General features: G+C 35.4%; 3 protein-coding genes across 21 annotated transcripts; 1 reads left to right on the top strand and 2 right to left on the bottom strand.

The window, feature by feature from the left end:
* Positions 1–4608: 4608 nt before the first annotated feature.
* On the bottom strand, positions 4609–7284 carry LOC130986164 (uncharacterized). 16 transcript variants are annotated; one of them, XM_057909475.1, is made up of 5 exons: positions 7038–7164; positions 6452–6512; positions 5747–5814; positions 5600–5649; positions 4609–5522 (listed from the first exon to the last, which is right to left on the bottom strand). In XM_057909475.1, the coding sequence occupies exons 1-5, from the start codon at positions 7138–7140 to the stop codon at positions 5514–5516; spliced, it is 291 nt and encodes a 96-aa protein (XP_057765458.1). In that variant the 5' UTR covers positions 7141–7164; the 3' UTR covers positions 4609–5513. The 16 variants fall into 16 exon arrangements, 10 of the variants coding, with proteins under 10 accessions (XP_057765458.1, XP_057765455.1, XP_057765456.1 ...); XM_057909472.1 differs by having other exon boundaries at positions 5600–5654; XM_057909473.1 differs by having other exon boundaries at positions 5600–5628; positions 5745–5814.
* Positions 7285–7353: 69 nt separating this feature from the next.
* Positions 7354–14220, top strand: LOC130986163 (uncharacterized). Of its 4 annotated transcripts, none has more exons than XM_057909462.1 (19): positions 7354–7549; positions 7644–7679; positions 7767–7811; positions 8240–8394; positions 8482–8595; positions 8709–8774; positions 9453–9536; positions 9631–9717; positions 10201–10292; positions 10377–10437; positions 10820–10879; positions 11175–11235; positions 11448–11555; positions 11902–12017; positions 12097–12168; positions 12517–12602; positions 13078–13174; positions 13498–13637; positions 13725–14220. In XM_057909462.1, exons 1-18 carry the CDS (start codon positions 7354–7356, stop codon positions 13627–13629), a joined length of 1668 nt encoding a protein of 555 aa, XP_057765445.1. In that variant the 3' UTR covers positions 13630–13637; positions 13725–14220. The 4 variants fall into 4 exon arrangements, with proteins under 4 accessions (XP_057765445.1, XP_057765449.1, XP_057765448.1 ...); XM_057909466.1 differs by having other exon boundaries at positions 7445–7549; positions 7750–7811; positions 7986–8394; XM_057909465.1 differs by having other exon boundaries at positions 7445–7549; positions 7750–7811.
* A 47-nt stretch (positions 14221–14267) lies between these two features.
* On the bottom strand, positions 14268–15157 carry LOC130986166 (early nodulin-like protein 5). The gene is made up of 2 exons (XM_057909477.1): positions 14816–15157; positions 14268–14751 (listed from the first exon to the last, which is right to left on the bottom strand). The coding sequence occupies exons 1-2, from the start codon at positions 14991–14993 to the stop codon at positions 14402–14404; spliced, it is 528 nt and encodes a 175-aa protein (XP_057765460.1). The 5' UTR covers positions 14994–15157; the 3' UTR covers positions 14268–14401.
* Positions 15158–19075: the final 3918 nt, after the last annotated feature.

Consider the following 19075-nt stretch of genomic DNA (forward strand, 5'->3'; position numbering starts at 1 on the left):
TACATATTTTAATAATATATTCGATGATTCGAACATTTACATATGTTATCAATTAAAAATTACAACTCCCTCAATTATTACTCGAAGAACATAACTCAAATAATTTATTCGTTAAAAAAGATCTGTGTTAATCTAATTTTTATTTAGTTTAACTGCAACAAAATAAATATAGAAATTATTATAAAAAACTATTGAATAGAGAGGATTCAGCATAGGGATATGAAGAATTTTGAGATAATCTCTAATGGCAAACTTTCCACTTGAATTCTTGATCAAAAGTGAGAATCATCGGCAAAAACCGCGACCATAGTGACGAGATTGAACGATATTGATAAATTAACATATAACGCGAAAAAAGAATAGAGATTGAATGGTGCAAAAAATGTATTGTTAAATAATATGAGTACACGAGTATTTTTAATAGTGTGTGCATGAACAATGAAAATACAATCTATTTACAAGTGATTCTAGACTACTTAAATTATCATCTTTTTTTTTTTTTTTTTTTTTTTTTTTTTTTGGTCGGTCAAAGTCATGTTAGATGTTAGTAGTTAGTTCCCCATCCACTCCAAGAACCACCTTATCTCTCCATTCACCAAACTCCAACCTTATATCTCCAATCACCAATTCGTTCCCAAGAGGGATCGAACCCGGGTCACTTCACTTAAGTGAGGACCCGGTGGCCAGTGGGCTAAGCCCCCTGGTTCTTAAATTATCATCTTTTTAGATCAACTATATGTTGTCTTCGAGGGTTAATCCATCTTTTATTGGTTCACATGTAGAGCATCGAATAGTTATACCAACTAAATTCGTATCTCCAAGATTTTTAGGCCAACGGATTCATTTATCTTTAACGTCATTGTTGGTCAACTCAGCCTTGGTATAGCTTGAGCTCACTACATGTTAACCCCACACATTTTTCCAACTCTTTGTAGACCATTGTGTGTTATTGGGATCATGGTTCATCTCACAACCTTGATTACCCTCCATGATGACTATATTATTTTACTCATGGTCCTATTATTAAATGAAATTTTATTAAAACGAAAAACCAAAAAACCCTTGAAAGCACAAGAAGCAGACTAAGGGCCGAGCCTCATTAAAACCTAACCAAGGAAACCCGGGAGGGAAAAGCCTCAGTTAGGAAAAAGAGTACTCGTCTAAGAGAAGCTGTCAACGAGCTGAGTTGGAGTTATTTCAGAAACTCCGGCCGAACCATCGTCCCTAAATAACCCCGGCTCATTAACAGAAAAAACGTAAAAAGAGAAAGAACAAGAACCAACGAGGACATCCCTCAAAGTGCAAAGAGCAAAAACAACAAAGGCACCAACCAACTGTTCGATCAAAGAACCTAAAGAGCAACCAAAAAGATTCGGCGAAGCAGTGCCACCAATAAGATGACAAACGTTCCCAGAAGGAAGATGCAGCCAGGAGCGATAGCCAAGAAACTGAAGTAAAAGCTCACCACGGAGCCGAACGCGACATATCAACGACCAGAACTTGTCGGTTCGAAAATCTCGATGCCGGTAAGCGAAGAAGCTAACCGCAGAGCTACCACAGAGGCACCACACATCCGGACCCAGTTTTGAGCTCACCCAAAAATTGATACCGGAAGAGTGCCCGAAAAACCTCCTAATCTTTAGCCCCCGAAGCCACCAACCGAGGCTGTTCCCCGCGGGAAAACTCAAGCACAGGGAAAGCCGCCGACCCACCTCGCCAAGAGCCCCCACCATCTGTTCGACCGAAAGCCCGGATTCACCAGCAATATTACACCACAACCAGGAAGAAAAACTGAAGTAATAAAAGCAGTTCCACGACATGGACCAAAGCTCACCATGGAGCCGAACACGACATATCAACGACCAGCACTTGTCGGTTCGAGAAACATACCGCCCCGTCGGACGATGCAGCCGGTGCCAGGCACGCCCACCAGCCGTTTGAATAAAAACCAAAGAAAGACTCAGTAAAACAAGGAGCAAAGGCCGAAAAACAAGCGACCAAGGCATCAAGGGATCAATGAAGAACCATGCGGATGTGGCTATGTGAAGACATATCCATACGCACCGCCTCCTTGATGTTATCAATTTCAAAAGTCCACCAACCCTCAACCATATTATCAGCAGCCAAGATATCCGCCACCTTGTTACCTTCACGAAAAATGTGAGTAACATAGAGGTGAAAATTATTAAGAAGCGCAATAATCCTTTTCCAAGAGGCCATAAAACGCCAAGGAACCATCAAAGAACGATCTTGGAGAAGGCGAACAATATTTTACTCATGGTCCTCTTCAACTTGCACTTGATTAACTTTACACTTTGAACGATCTTCAACCAATGATCAACTTCTTCGTGTTTATTAAAGCATTGTTGGCATTTCATATAAGCCCCATAATGTTTAAAGGAATATATCCCTATAATCCATTTACTCATAAATTAGCTAATATAATCTCCTATTATTCAAAAAATATATTGAAAATAGTATTGAAAAATATATTTATATCTAGTCATTTTTATGTAAGTTCTTCAATTGGTAATGAAAGAAACAAAAGATTGAAATTGAAATCATGTTGGAAAATACATATTACATGTATCATTTTATATAGTTTAAAAATAAAAAATAAAATAACACCCGAAGGGTGAGGGGTTAGGCAGACCCATAACCTGTAAATAAGCATCAACCAATATATCATACATGACGTTGCCCAAAAGTGACAACGCTCAACATAAACCATAGGGCAAAAAAGAAACCAGACAGATCAGAACCATACATAGACGTAGCTCAAAATTGACTACATCCAGAGGACATAGAAAACAACATCAAAAGGCTAAATTGTAATTTGTTAATTTAATTTATAGTTGTATCTTTTTTACCAAACAACAATATTAATTATTTTAGTATTATATCTTATTTATCAAACGCTTATAAATAATACAATCTCACTTAATCTATATTATTTATCTAGGTTTTATTTATCCCCTCTTATCTCAATCTGTATACAAAAATGACTACATCCAGAGGACACTTAAGGCTCGTTTGCCACGCGGTATGGGACAATGTGTGATATGTTTGACTATAATGTCTTTTATTATATATCGTATTAATATTATGTTTGATAGAATGCATTAAAATATCTTTAAAATTTAATATGTTGTTTGGTAAAATGTATTAATATAATATAAAGTTAATACTCCCTCCGTCTCACAAAAACATGAACAAAGAGAAATGTACGGGTTTTAAGAAATATTAGTTGAGAGTTAAAGTTAGTGGAAAATGGGTCCCACTTTAAAAGGTGTTGTGAGAGTTATGAATTAATTAAGGAAAAGTAGTGGTGGGCCATGATGTACTAAAATGGAAAGGTTCGTGTTTTTGTGAGACACCCCAAAATGGAAAAACGTTCATGTTTTTTTGAGACGGAGGTAGTAATAGTTATAATTCAGAATTATATTACTTATACCACCTTCGTAGGTAGTATACAGAATCCCTAAAATCAGTATAATAGTTTTGAACTTTTAATTTATAAAGGATGTCATCGGTATATTATAGACCCTAATCACTCGTACCAAATGAGCCCTTAAGGTATTATAACATGATTCTGTCTGGTTTTCTTGTTAAATGGAAGAATAGAAGTACCATTTTTACATAAGTTTCTATTTGATTAAATTCCATAAAAATATTTTTAGAGATTGGAGATAATACATATTTTTCATGTATTTTTCTTGTCATGCTTTTATGTAAAGTTTGTCTCAAAATTACATTATTTTATCTTTTACTAAAGAAAAAAAAGTCACACTCCCTCCGTCTACAATAACATTTCCACTTTTGTCATTTTAGTCCGTCTATAATATCATTTCTACTTTCATTTATAGCAGTAGGGTCCACAAAACTACTTACAATTATAGTAGGACTCAAACTCCACTCACAACAAAACCACTATTATCAACTACTTTTAAAACTCATGTCATTCACAAAGTGGAAACGATATCGTGGATGGAGTGAATATAAATTTTTATCTCAAAATTATATTCTTTTATCTTTTATTAAAAAAGAAATAATTTATCTCCCCATTTGCCATTTTAATTTGTTCTCCAATTTCGTTCCCCTTTATATTTTTTTTATAAAATTTCTCCATAACCCCATAAAAGGTGAAACTCTTACACCACTTTAATCATTTAATCACTTTAATATTCTCATAAAGATGACTCTTATTTCACTCATAACACACTCAGCCATTTTATTAAAACTCGTGTCATTCTCAAAGGAGCATGTAATTGGGGGCCGAATGGAGTATTAACTTAATAATTGATCAAATTAAATTTATAAATAAAAATAAAGCTATTTTTTGCATAAAATTTTAAGGAAGACTCCCAAAATATTAGTACTTAGAACCCAAATATTGATAACAGTATTAACATTCAATCCAACATTGACTCAAACAACTACCATTAATAATAATTGCACAAAAAAGGTGTGATAGAATAGAGCACGGTTGGAGTGCTGAGTGCCAATTTGAAGTATCCATTGGAGATGATCAAAGATATCATATCCCACGTATCTATATCGATAAAACTCCTATTAATCTTTGTAATATTGACAAATCACTATGCAATAAAAATAAAAATGACTTGCGTTCCAAAAGCAAAAATGTATGCCTTTCTTAGAGGGCAAGTCACAATAGCATGACAAGAATACAACATTCTTCATTCAGTTGAGTCATTCTCAAAAGTGAATGCCAACTTGTGTGAGACAAACATAAAAATGTAGGTGTGAGCATAAACACAACTTTTCATTTGTGAAAGATGCTTGTTGATACTTGAAGTTGTATGTACCTTGAAACAAACAAAAGAGTTGTACTTTACAGTTATTCGTCTGCCATCTCAAACACTGCAGCTGAGAATTCATGGAACATCGACTCTCCATGATTGTGACGGTACAGAGAAAGTATGGAACGTCCATTACTTGGAGCCAGCCCCAGACTAGCTGATGCAACCAAAAGACCCTTTCCAATGTTTGGTGTTTTATGCTTTTCAGAACTGGGAGGATATACGGGCGACTTCACTATGCTAGACCGGTATTCACATCTGCTGCGCTGCTTCCAGCATCTATATCGTGCTGTGGTAGAAAGAGATTTTGGATTGGAGGCCACTTCATCATAATCTGAAAAGTACTTGTTGATAATCCCTGACACTGAAATCGTTTCACCCGTGGCCTCACCAATCACATTGGACTCCGAATTCACTTCAGCTTCAGTAGCAAATTCACACAACATTTCCTTTTCAACAAGACAAGGCTGTGTACGCCCTAGTATTGGGTGTCTCGTTTCAGGCTTTTCTTCGCATTTTTCCTTTTCCACTTTCTACGGAAACACAAAGCTGTAGAAATCTTCAGAAATCTTCCTACCTTAATCTTTCTTTTGCATTTTGTTCTCTTCTCAGGGGAAGCGCTTCCCAGCTCAACTAAGTTAGTAATCACATCAGCAGCAGAATTCAGATTGCAAACTTCGGCTCCATTGTGTCTCAGTGACTCTACATGAGTAGGAACATTTGATAAAATAACGTGTGTTTGAAGAAACCAAGTAACATTTGAACCCAGAAAAGCATACTTGAGAGGCAAAGACCCCGATAAGTGATAACGTTGTAATTTTTGCGTCACCTGGTCTTGCAAGAAGAATGATAAGATAGATCTGAATTTAGTTGTCAGATTTAAAAGAGTGTAAAAAGAGGAAACAATACATACAGCAAAAACATACCATCACTGCTTTGACCCTGATAGTTCCGAATTCGGGGAAACAATTGAGATGCGCCCTTTCCACCTCTCCTGCGAGTAGTACAACATATCATCATCGAGCATATAGATAGCTACTCAGCTAACTGTTCTCACGCACACATTATTATATGAAGTGCGCGCTTCTTCAATAAAGAGCGAGAATGTAAGTACGCAAAATCAATATCATTCCACTATATTGAACCTAAAGAAGGTTGAATTTTTTACATTTTCTGACACCATTTTCCTCGATCAATTTCTCTCACCCAAAAAATCACATAAATTCTTATTGAAAAAAAAAAGAATAAATTTTGCTCAAAACAATCTCATCCAACTAATATTGCTACTCCTTCATCAAATTAGCCAACTCCTCTTATCTCTACCGTCATGCATACAACATCAAAGTACTATGATAAAGAGCTACACCGAAACATCAACCTATTGCAGCCACGAAAAAATGACATGAAACATCGAGATTCACCATTTTGTCATCTCAGTTCATAGAAGTTAAAATGGCACAATTTGGGTAATCTCATATACATGTAGAATTATAATCTTACATAAAATGAACTTTCTTAAAGGTAGAGCAACCTGTATGATTCAAAAAGAGAACTGTAAGCAATTCCTGATCCACACCAGAAATTTTTCTTCTGTTCAACACTCTTAACTAATAAAAAAGTATGCAACCCACCCGTTCAAACTTTCACATATATATATGTGCGTAAAGCGAGATCTGGAAATTGTGCACCCAACTGCATATCCCAACAATAACATGATTCAATACACTACTTCAAAACTCAGACCACCTAAACTTAATGCGAACATTAAACCATATGTGATTCATATTCATTTGAAATAATACTCAGCACCATGTTTCTCTTTCAAACCATATGTATACAAGATCTATCTACTTAACTTCATATCTGTCACGCTAATGTTACCCGAAATCCCATTTTCTAAATAATGCAATGCAGTTACATAAAACACTATAGCTCCGCGTAAGAATAATGACAGAATAGGAATTTACAAACAAAAAGTTTACCTTTTTATTCCTAAATGATAAAAACAAGGGGCAAAACCAATGTATTATCCAGCAACATTCTCAGTTCACGACATCAAAACCAGTTTCCATAGAGAAATTCCTGGAAAATCCTTTTATAGCACAAAAAATTGATCTTTATGAATAAAACCTCACAATCGGACACGAAAAGGACAGCAACAGAATCTGACAAGCAGAACAAATCAATTCAGCAAACAATGAAAAAGAAGAAACTAACTCTTGAAGTCGTCGGCCGTGATGTCCGGAGAAGCCGGAACGGCGAGGCAGGTGCCCAGGTTTGTCTCAGTAAACACTGCTGTCGGAACACCGGAGCAACCCATTGATTCTCCAAGGTTTTACGGCGGATTGAAAAGGAAGGAGAAAAAAAACACTTTTTTTGCTTTCTTTCTATTTTGCATTTTGCCGCAGACAAGCTGCGCGCTTTTCAAATTATTGGAACACGTTTTATGGTTTAACTAGTAAACAGAAGAAAGTTGAGCATAAACCTGTCTTCTTGATTTCATTTCATCCCTTTGGCTTTCTCACCCACAAAAATGGAGGCAGTGCGCTCTCCTTTATCACTCTTCCCTGAGATTAGGTATACAGTTTCGATTTCAGCGCCTGCGGGAATTGTGAGTGCAGCTGTGCCAAGGGTTGTCTGCTCTACTTGTGTCGCAGAGGTGAAGCATAACAAGCGGAGGACTTTCAGAGACAACTCGGCTACAACTTCGACCACTAGAATTAAAACCGGTCATTCCATTTCCTAGGCTTGCTTCTATTTGATGTTTCTGTACAAGAATGATGTTGTTGCTGCTTTCTTTCTCATTGAGTTATTGTGTTGCAGGTCGTCCACAAACTTCAACTACTGGAGGTAGAGGAGGTGTGCAATCTCTCTCTCTCTCTACAAACACTTTTCTAAGATAAAATTAATAATAATTTCGTGCTTCAAGTCATTCCAATGGTGCAGGCAATGCTCGGAAGCTGAATTTGGAAATATCGCCTCATAGAGCTGGTATGCTACATCGTATTATATTTACATGCAATTCAGCTATCTTTAAGGCATTGTGGTCCTGAGTTGGATTATGGTGAATGTTTTTCTTGATATGAATATTTCATCCATGTGTAGAAAAGAATGATTTTGCTTTAGAGCTTGATTAATTTAATATCTTTGACTATAAACATGCAGTTCATGTTGCCTATGTAGCAGTACTGCAATAGCAATAAACTATGAGCGCGGGAAGTTTAAGTTCTCTATGTACCATGTGGTGATGGGGTTTGCCGTTGATTATGGACTCCCCAGTTGCTACTTACTACACTTTATCACCTTCCCTATATGATTCATAAACTTGTTAACTGTACTTCTGCATTCTAATAATTATTTGGAAATTATGCTAAACTGGTGAAAAATTATAAACAGCCTTGTTTTATATCCTTAAATAGTGTCTGCTGTGAGATTGATGCGGATTGAGCTTGGTGGTGCATTTGCTGACCTGTTGAATGAGCAAGGCAAGGGTTCAGGGGATAATGAGATGGGATATGTTGAGAGAACTCTTGGCTTCCGTACCCGTCATCTAGAAGATAGAGATCTTCGGCTGGTTTTTCCTCTCACTTGTCTCTTACATTTGTCATTCAAATCAAATCAGGACAGGGTGGCATTGGCAATTTAAAGAATGGGTTTGTAGGTTACAGAAATTGTTGGGGGTACCACCCGTTGGAAAAGATACCTTGATCATTTGATTCTTTCCCTTTGTCATGATGAAAACACCATCAGAAATATGGAACCTCTTCTACTTCAGGTAGGTACAAAGAGAGTTGTTTGTTTATTTTGGATGATGCAGTGCCATAGTTGACCTGTCCAAGGACTGGTACAGTTTTTCTGAGTGCTGTTAGCTTGTACACATTCTTTCAGATTCTTCGAATTGGTTTTTATGAGATCCTAAAGCTTGAAATGCCTCCATATGCGGTTGTTGATGAGGTATGTCGATGCATAAAATCTCAATTCTCAACTAGTTAGAGTTTTCTTGTTTGTGACAGTTATATTTCCACCAATAACTATGATTATCTATAAGCCTGATATGATGATTTTTTATTCGCTGCATATAAGAAGTTTACTGGCTAACTGTGTGTGTTCTATACCTCAATAAAGTGACATTTCAAAATTTCTTTATATTTTTATCTGGTGAATGATCTCCCCAAAATCGCTTTTCTTAATTCTTTTTCCACTTTTTCAGATGAAAGATGATATTCTTAATATACTTTTCCTTTTCTAAATTTGGTTTATTAGGGTGCGTTTTCTTTGATGGAAAAGGGTGGAAGTCATATGTTTTCACCCTTTCTCCACTCTTTTCACATGTCCTGTATGGTGGATAATTTTACCTGGGGGCAGCCCTTTACCCTCATTTTCACTCCAATTCATGATAATATTATCATGAGCTAGTGGTGTGATAATATTTTCCCATGCTTTTCTCTCTAGAGAACATGAGATAAGAAAAAATGGTGCGATAAATTTTCCCACCTTTTCTCATGATAAATTTACAACCAAAGAGTACACACCCTTATAGGTAAAATATTTAATGAGCTTATACACATGATAGTTTTGCTTGACTTTCCTTTTATCTTTCTTATTTATGATTCTCTTACTTGGGTCTGACAGAATGTGAAGCTTGCAAAAGCTGCACTAAGAGTTGGTGCTGGTAATATGGTTAATGCGCTATTAAGGAAGCTAGTGTTGCTTAAGGTCAGCCAGCCTTCTGCTATTCAAATATGCCTTACAGCGTTATCTATGAGACCATGATATTTTAATTTCTTTTCTTTCTTTTGAATGTCTACAGGAGAAAAGCTTGCTCCCCGAACCAAAAGTAGATGGTGATGACAGGCAGCGAGCACGTGCCTTGGCCACCATTCATTCTCATCCTGTTGTGAGTTTGTCTTTCAGCTTTAAGTTTCACAGTGATTTTGATAAACATAAGTCTTGCTTGACTTAGCCTCCTCTCCCGCAGCGGTAAAGACCACAATATTCTATTTGTATACAATGCTGTACTACCTTTTCTTTACTCTTTGAAAGTTTCAAAATTTTGAGTCTCTTTGAATGCAATAATGAGTCATTATGATTTAGAAACATATACATGACAATGCTTAAGAAAAACTTTTCTGGATGCCTTTGACCAATATTATGATTTTTAGTCTTACAAGTGGGTGAGTTCTTATCGAGGGTTAAAACCTCCTCTGCTATATGAAAATAAACCCAGCTTGGTATAAGGAATGCATGTTGAACTTTCTGGCTGATTCAAGATATGTACATTCTAAGAATTTGGGGTCCCTTTGATATTAGTCTTATTTCTAGGATTCTCCCATACCTTGAAAACTTACTTGGACCCAACTTTCATTTACATGTTCTCTAGTGGATGGTGAGACGATGGATTAATCACCTTGGTCTTGATGAAGCTATCAAGTTTATGACATGGAATAACACTGATCCTGGTTTCAGCATCAGGTTTCCTTTTTACCCCTTTGAAAACCTTTTTATTTCAAAAGTGTGTCTGCTTTTTCTCACCATGTCCTGTGATGACGAATTCAGAGCAAACACAGGTAAAGGCTTCACAAGGGCAGATCTTGTTGGAGAACTTGAAAAGTTAAAGGTTGGTACTTAATCTTTTCGCATAGACACATAATGCTCAATAGGCATGAAAAAGGGTTAAAATACTTAGGGAGCATTTACTATTGAGGGTTAGCTTAGATAGATAAAAATAGTATAGGCTAATCCATTGTTTACCAAGATGGATTGGAAATTTTGGATATACTATGGCCCTTGATATTTTCTACAGTTTGAGCTAACTTGATAGGGGTGGGATTCATATCCTATTGGTAGGGGTGGGATTGGAGAAATCATAGTGGTGAAGAAAAAACTACTAAATCATGTATATTATGAATCTTGAATAGTAAACACCCAGCCCCCTTACTGATATGCATATTATGAATCTTGAATATTATTAAGTTTTTCCCCTTTCTCATCAACTTTAGGTTCCGTATGAACTTTCTCAGCACTTGGATGATTTCGTTCGCATAAGAACGGGGATGCAGGTAACTAATTTTTTATATTCTCCACAACATATTCCATATAGTATTTTCTTTGTCTTAGTTATCCATTACCGTTACATAATAGTGATTTAATGAAGAGTGATATCTAAGCAATCTTCATGTCATTGTGTGTGGTACTATTTGTTTAAGATGAATGTGGCATTTACGTTGCTATGTTGCAACGTGTTTCTTTCTGTTATTGCCAAAACTGTTATATCCTATTCATTGATTGTTTGGCTCATAACCTGTTGTCAAAGATTCTCTCCAAGTCCTGAATATCCAGATTTACTTCTTCCAGGTTATCATACAAGCTGGATTACTGAAAAAGGGTTTCTGTTCAGTCCAGGATGAGAGTGCAGGTAACAAAACTTCATTTGAAGCCAACATATTTACCTATGATGAACTTCCTCTGCCATAGAATTATCCAGTCTTCTTATTGTTTCTTGTTTCTTCTTGGCGGATAAACACTATACCAAAATACTCTTTGTTCCCCTGCAAAACCTTCTTGTCTGCTGGCCACACGGCGCACTCATAATTCTTATGGATTGCTGAACACAAACTTTTGGCGCAGGATTGGTGGTTACAGTTGTGGATCCAAAACCTGGTGATAGCATTATTGACTGTTGTGCAGCCCCAGGCGGAAAGACTCTTTTCATGGCCTCATGTCTGAAGGGCCAAGGTATAATGCTGCAGAATGTGGTAACTGATTTGTTGAAGAGTATGGTTTCAGAACATAAAAGAAATTTGTGGATTTTATTAACATGACTGCTTACTATGTCTATTTATTAATTCCTGGATGAAGCCCTGTAATCTATATTCTTATTTTGGTCGCCTGAAACCACCGCCTTGTTATAATTTATGAGAATCATTTAATTATACCAATTTGTCTAGATCTTAGGACTAATGCTACGAACATTTTTTTGGCAAAACTAATGATCATATTATCATTGCAAAATATAATACAAGTTCAATCATGGTAAAAATTACATCTTTCAGTAATGATGTTATCGTGACATTCTTATCAGGTAGCATAAGCGCAGTTGATGTAAACAAAGGCCGATTGAGAATCCTCAAAGAGACAGCCAAATTGCATGAACTTGATCAAGTTATCACTACCATTCATGCTGATCTTCGTGCACTTGTAAGGGAAATTCTTACTTCAGTAAAATTATTTTCAAAGTAAATGTTAATCATTTTTATTTTTGTGTTCAAATTTTCAGGATAGTAATTGCTTGAAAGGTGATAAAGTTCTGCTGGATGCTCCTTGTTCTGGGTTGGGTGTACTATCTAAGGTATATTATGTAAATGTATCACTAAATCTTTTACTCCTATTTCAGTAGTTCCTTTACTCTGCCGCTAACCTCTAAAACTAATATCCTAATGACCCTTAATTATATAAAAGCAAACCTAGAAACTGGATTAAATAAGATAGGACTTAAATAACTTTAAATAATTCTCTGTCATCTCACTCAGTTGTATTGCTTTATTCAATTATGATAACCATTATCCCAAACTAAATTTTAGTGTGTGCCTTTTGTACTGTTTAATTACTTACTTTATTCTTTCTTTTCCTAGTCTCATCTCTGCTTATTTTCTCAATGCACTACTTGGCTGTTATTTATTCATTTTCTTTAATACAGAGAGCAGATTTACGCTGGAATAGGAGACTGGAAGACATGGAAGAACTTATCAATTTGCAAGATGCACTTCTTGATTCAGCTTCAAAGTAAGTCTAGCAGTTGCTTGCACTTCTTTGATTGGCTAAGGATTGTATGTTAAATCTGGTACGACAATGAATTTGCTCGATTTGAAACAAAATAGATATGCTCGGTTCATTTCTGCAATGATAGTGGTAGTGCAGTGAACGATTGATGTGATACATGCACGCTAAACGTGCAGCTACCTACTCAGAGGGTGTTTGGCTGAGTTTATATGCTCCTTTAAAGTGTTTGGCAAAATAAGCTCCTAAACAACTTATAAGCTGTTGTAACTTATAAGCTCTTTAAAATAAGTTTAGCCAAAGACCCTCTTACTCGCATCTATTTTCCGTCATAGGGAGCACTGGGCATTTGATCTTCAGAAATTATGTGAATTATCTTTTTCTTTTTAAAAATAAAATCTCAAACTTCAGTTTGTATTATGTTATTTGAAGAATTCTATCTTATTGTACAGTTTTATGATAACTTGCTTTGCATCTACAGCTTGGTAAACCCTGGTGGAGTATTAATATACAGCACCTGTTCAGTCGATCCTGATGAGAACGAAGAAAGAATTGCTGCTTTTCTTCTGAGACATCCGGTAAGTGCCTGAAAGACGTTACTTAGCTCTTCTCATCGGGCACACTAGTATGTTGCATCCATCTAGATCAATTTGCAATTTCATATGAATTGTGGAGGATAAGTGTGCCATAACTTTAAATTCATCGCGTCTTCACGTTTCAGATATGAATGCTCATATAGAAAAGAATCATGTATGCTTGCAATTAAAAAATAGTCAATATCGCATTGTTCCAGCAACATAAAATAGCCAGCCACCTGAGACCTTGATCATCATAAAACCATTCAAGAAGATACTTTTACCGTGCTAAGCGAAACAAAAAATCTACGTTTTTATGTTTACAGGAATTCTATGTAGATCCGGTAGACAAATACGTGTCTCCCCAATTTGTCAGTGAAGGCGGATTCTACAGCTCCAATCCTGTCAAACACTCGCTCGATGGAGCCTTTGCAGCTCGCCTCTTAAGATCTACCTGACTTTACGGGTAAGTGGAGACATACTACTTAGCTACTGGTTTCTTTTATCCCAAAATGAATCAATTATCGTTTTGAACACTCTTTTTCTAATGCAGTTTTAGACAATCATTCGAGAAGAATTACTCTCAGGATGCAACTTCTCTGGAAGTAAAGTTGAAAGCTCAAGATCTGATATTTCCTGGTTAAGCAATTCTAAGCCCCTCTGATCCATTATACACAAAGTTGGTATGGAGGATTGCATTAGTTGAACGAAGCGCTTAAACCAGAGAGAAATCACAAGAGATCCCACCAAACTCCCTACTTGTGGAGAAGGGAAGGGAAGGGAAGAGCTTAAACAGTAACTAAAACCCACTCTTCGGGTCGGGTTGGATTATTCGACATAACAATGGAAAGCTGCTCACTTTTAGAGCTCAGAAGATGCTAAAAATTGGAACTTTGGGCTCTAGCTCAAATATAGACAGTAACTAATGTTTAATTTAGGATTCAATGTTAGGTATGTATTTTCCAGTTTGTAACACTGTCCCACAGTTGTGGCAGCATTTGAATTCACATCTTCAAAAAAATAGCTATAATCAATCTATCAAAGAATCAGCAGCATGTAATGAAATCGAAACTCACCATATATTAGAGCAATAATCTGAAATCAAGTCTATCATTTAATTTGAATCAACCAGCAACCGTAAAACGATAATAGTAATAATTTGTTTGAAAAAAGTAACAATCCTATCAATAAACATAATCTAGCAACAAATGAATGAAACCTAAGCGATGACTACGCGAAGAAGTAGAAGATGGCAAGAAGCCCTGCGAAGGCAGTCATGTAGTAGGAAACGAGGGCGATTTTGGTGGTGGAATTGACGGCCGGCGGCGCCCAGTCGGAGCCTCCGTCTCCGGCCGCAGGGGAGGGCGAGGGCGCCTCAGACGGATGCATGACGCGGATGATGAGCTTCTGGCCCGATCTGCAGTGGTCGAGGCGGCCGCTGATGAAGTAGAAGAAGCCGGAGCGGTCGAACTCAAAAACCGTGGGGCCGTCTCGGAAATTGGAGATGGGATTGGAGGTGTTGCAGTTCAAGTAATCGGCGGCGGTGACGACCAGAACCGAGTCGTTTTGGTACTTGAAGTCTGCAGGCAGAGTTAGATGAATTTGAGTTTGGATGAGATGAAAATATTTAGGATAGTGACTTACAAAGTGTATCTCCGATGTGGAATCTGTTGACGGCGGCCCATTGATTGTAGCTCTCCGGTTCCTTGCCGGTGGGTTTCATCCACCCGGTTTTGCCGCCAACGTCGAACTGGAAGCCGGCGACCACGGAGGCGGAGAAGAAGATGAAGAGGAAGCAGCTTTTCAAAGCAGAGGAAGCCATTGATTGACTGAAATTGTAAAGCAGCAGAGTTGATGAGATGGGAAAATGAGAGTGATGATTAATAAAGGAGGGAAAAAGTGTTTGAATTGGCAGTTATGTGCGACGGTTACGAGGTGAGTGGGATGCGTGGAAGGAAATAGTCAAAAATTGGAGTTGGCGCTAAACCAAATCACCCCTTTAAACGCTTCCACTTTCTCATTTATTTTTAGTTATAACTAAATAGCAAAATGGGCCCTTACAAAATATTCCAAATTCGGCCCATTTTTTTGAACAGGGATATATGTCCCATTTTCTTCAAACTAGTAGGCCTCACGTCCAATTCACAGGAAACATCATGTCTTGTAAATTTAATAGTGTTATATTAAATTATTAATAAATACTAAGATTTTTAAATTTATTATTTTTATTAGTTAATAATAAAATATGAAAAAAAATAAAATACACACGCATTTTGTATATTTTATTTATGGAGTTTTATATTTCATCTTAACAAACTTTCGCGTTAATGAAAACGACGAAGTTGGGTCAAACTTGTGTCCCATGCTGAGATCGGCCTGCCCGGTCCTCCTTCCCCCTTTTTCTCCTTCTCATCCCAGCCAATTAGGTAAAATATAAAAGAAAATACAAACATATATAGATTCAGATAAATTAATGAAATAAACCTAGATAGTTTTTGGAATATAAATTTATTTTAATACTCGTCAAGATAATTGTTTTGATATAAAAAAACATACATTAGAAAAAAAAATATTTAACAAAAATAATTCTCAACAAATTTAATGGTGCATTAGAATTATTAATTGTAAAATAAATTGTGAATTTGTACTTATTTTGCGAATTCGACCTCTTAAACCTTAGGAAATAAAAATAAATTCCTTATAATTTTTGCAGTTGGATTTCCTAGTACAAAATTGAAATATATAATACTCGATGAATTAAAATTTTATAAAAGAAAGAATTAGAACCAACAAAAAAATCCTTGAAAGGACAGGACAAAAGCACAGGTTATGAGCCTAACCTCATTAACAGTAAAATTTACAATGCTCTAATTATCAGTTTTGTGCTTAATTGCACACTAAACGACGTTGCTTACTCCTTCTCGATCGGACCTTAGTTAGTGGTGGTGTTCGCGTCATCTTTTCGATCGTCGAAAAAATATGAGAAATCTCAATTGCAAAAGCTAAAAAGATTCAATATATATTTAAAAAGGTTTGAATGTGAGATCTAAATTTTAATTTATTTTGTAATTTTTTCTTTTTAGAACAATTGATTCTAATTTGAATTTTCAAAATTTTGTGCTTTAACTTATGCATAATCTTTTTTATTTGAGTTTTAATATCATCAACTTTCAATATATTAAAAAATAGAACAATATAATAATTAATCACTAACTTCTCTATTTTTGTTAGTTAACTCCATGTAATTTATTTGTTGTTAGATTTTAATTTATAATTATTTAATATAAATAAATAATTAATGAATTTAACAAAAATAGATACACTATTATTATTATTTAAAGACGTTTACAAACATTCTTTTGTAATGTGACTATTTTGTAATTCCCTTCATAAGATAAATTATAAGATATAATTTGATGTCTTTTGATAGTAATACCGTTTTGTTCTATTTATACTCCATAGTATAAATAGAAATGCATAATATAACAAATCAAAATATCATAAATAAAAAAAGAAAAGAAAAAGAGGAAAGAAGAAAATAAACTTTAAGAGATGTTTAAACATGTCCGATCTTTAGAAAAAAAATACAATTTCTTGGGACAATCATTGGTTTAAAATATTTCAAAACCTAATGATAAAAAAACCTCGATGATAGCCAAACTAGTTGATAGATCAGGAAGTTCTCAACTAGCATGTAGTATGCTGAAATCTAAGTCTATGAGAAAAGACTTAAAGAATTCGTCGGTAAATAATTTATTGACATTTGTTTTGACGTCGAATGAAGTCCGTCTTAAGTCTATCAGTGTCCCTTATTACCGATGGAATTTTGAGCTTTACCAGTAAATTTTTCAGTTGGTGTCCGTCAAATTGGTGTAGTGAAATAAGTCTCTTCGTCTAACAGGGAGTTAATAGTTGCTAGGCGGAGAGATTTATTTGCTCAATTTGTCAATGTGTCCGAGACTATTCGGGACTCGACTTGAAAAAAGCTCGTTGGAAATTCATTCATTTTTTAAACGAGCCGAGTTCGAACCCGAATCCGAGCTCGATAAAATTATCGAGCCAAACTCGAACTTGTACATGTTCGGCTCGTACCTTCTTGAGTCTATTCGCGAATAGGCTCACGAATAGTCTCTCGAATATATTCGCAAATAGGTTCGCGAATATGTTCATTAAATAATAATTTTATATATTTCATTTGTTAAATATTTTTTGAATAATAAAAATAATTCTCATAATTTAAAAAACAATTTACAACTAACTTGACAAATTATCTATTTATTAAAAATAAATTATAAATTATGACCCATAAATAGTTTAGAAATATATGAACAATTATAATTTTATTTTAATGAAATCTTAATATATAAATAATTCGAACCGAGCTCGAATTCGAGTCTGAATTTGAAATCGAGCTCGAAATTCGAGCCGAGCTCGAGCTCGAGATAAACGAATAGTTAACGAGCCGAATTCGAACCAAACTCTAGCTTAGTATTATATAGGCGAGCCGAGCTCGAGCTTATTTTAAAGCTCGAGCCGAGCTAAATTTTCATGAACCGAACCCGAGTCTGGAGGTATTCGGCTCGACTCAATTTGTATACAGCCGTATGTGTCCCTAATTGCATAAAACATAATATTAGGCTCCTATTTATAAGCTCATTTGTGAATGTCAGAATGGTGAAATTTCTCAATAATTAATAAGCTCATTTGTTAATTATGATTCTCCATTTATTAATTATTGTGACATACATAAAACTCATACTCATGACCAGTTAATTTGTTGAGAAATTCCAACCAAGTGCCCCTCAATTCCTATAATTGTACCTCTTGTGATTTTAGTCTATCACTATTATGATTGAAGAATTTGAATGGATTGCTTTAAATTCTTAAGGTTGGGCGCATGGATTTATGGGTGATGCTTCACCAACGCCGCAATAGTAGGCACATAAATGCTTCCTCTATTGATATAACAATGTCACATGTACAACTATGTGCAATCAGGTAACCACGAAATCAAAATCTTGCGTGCGCTTCAGATTTTGACGCATTATTTGAAAATTTTATAAAGATTGAAAAAATACACTCATTAATTAATTCATCATAATCATAATTAAGTACAAATCATCATCATATGATCGTTTCCACCATCGATTCATAATTCTTACGACTACTTCTTTATATATGACGAGAGCCACTAATCAAGAAGTTGCTACAGGAACATTATTACATCAATATTTAGTGCTTGTCAATTTTTTTCTACATTAGATGTACACGCAGCTAGCTATATATAAGAGGTCTAGAGTGGCTGTCAATTTTTTCTTACATATATAGTTTTATGCAGAGCTATAAGAGAAAATCTGGGTTGATAATAAAGTGTTTGTTATAATTGGTGAAATAGATTTGACGTGAAAAAAGAATCGAAATAACTTGCTTGCCCGAGTATACCACTGCCTTTTTAGCATAATCTTTTCCTTAAATATAAAGATTTTGCTTTGAAATTATCATTTTCCATTAATACAAACAACAACCCTAACTTAGAAATTTATTGCGTATCCTCCTCTCAATCAAGATTCTCAAGATTTTGCACCGATCCTTTTCAATTGATTGCTTCTGTTTTGTGTGAATCATCCTAGTTGTTTACAAGATCAAAATTTTATCATATTTAGCTTCTTCTTTTTCTCTTTTCTTTCATGTAAGAGTGCATAGTATGTATGGCTTTCAACCTTATATATCCTAATTTGACACATCGTGTGATCAAAAACTGTGTTTGAAATATATTTATTCATATCGTTCTAATTGGGGTGAGCAAAATATAATCTTGAGTAATTTAATCTAACTAGCTTGATTTTGAGTCGTGTTAGTTTTATCAATTGCAAAAGATAGTATTTAATTAAACTTGTTCTTTTT

This window comes from Salvia miltiorrhiza, chromosome 5 (genome assembly GCF_028751815.1).
Source record: "Salvia miltiorrhiza cultivar Shanhuang (shh) chromosome 5, IMPLAD_Smil_shh, whole genome shotgun sequence".
Lineage (NCBI taxonomy): Eukaryota > Viridiplantae > Streptophyta > Magnoliopsida > Lamiales > Lamiaceae > Salvia > Salvia miltiorrhiza.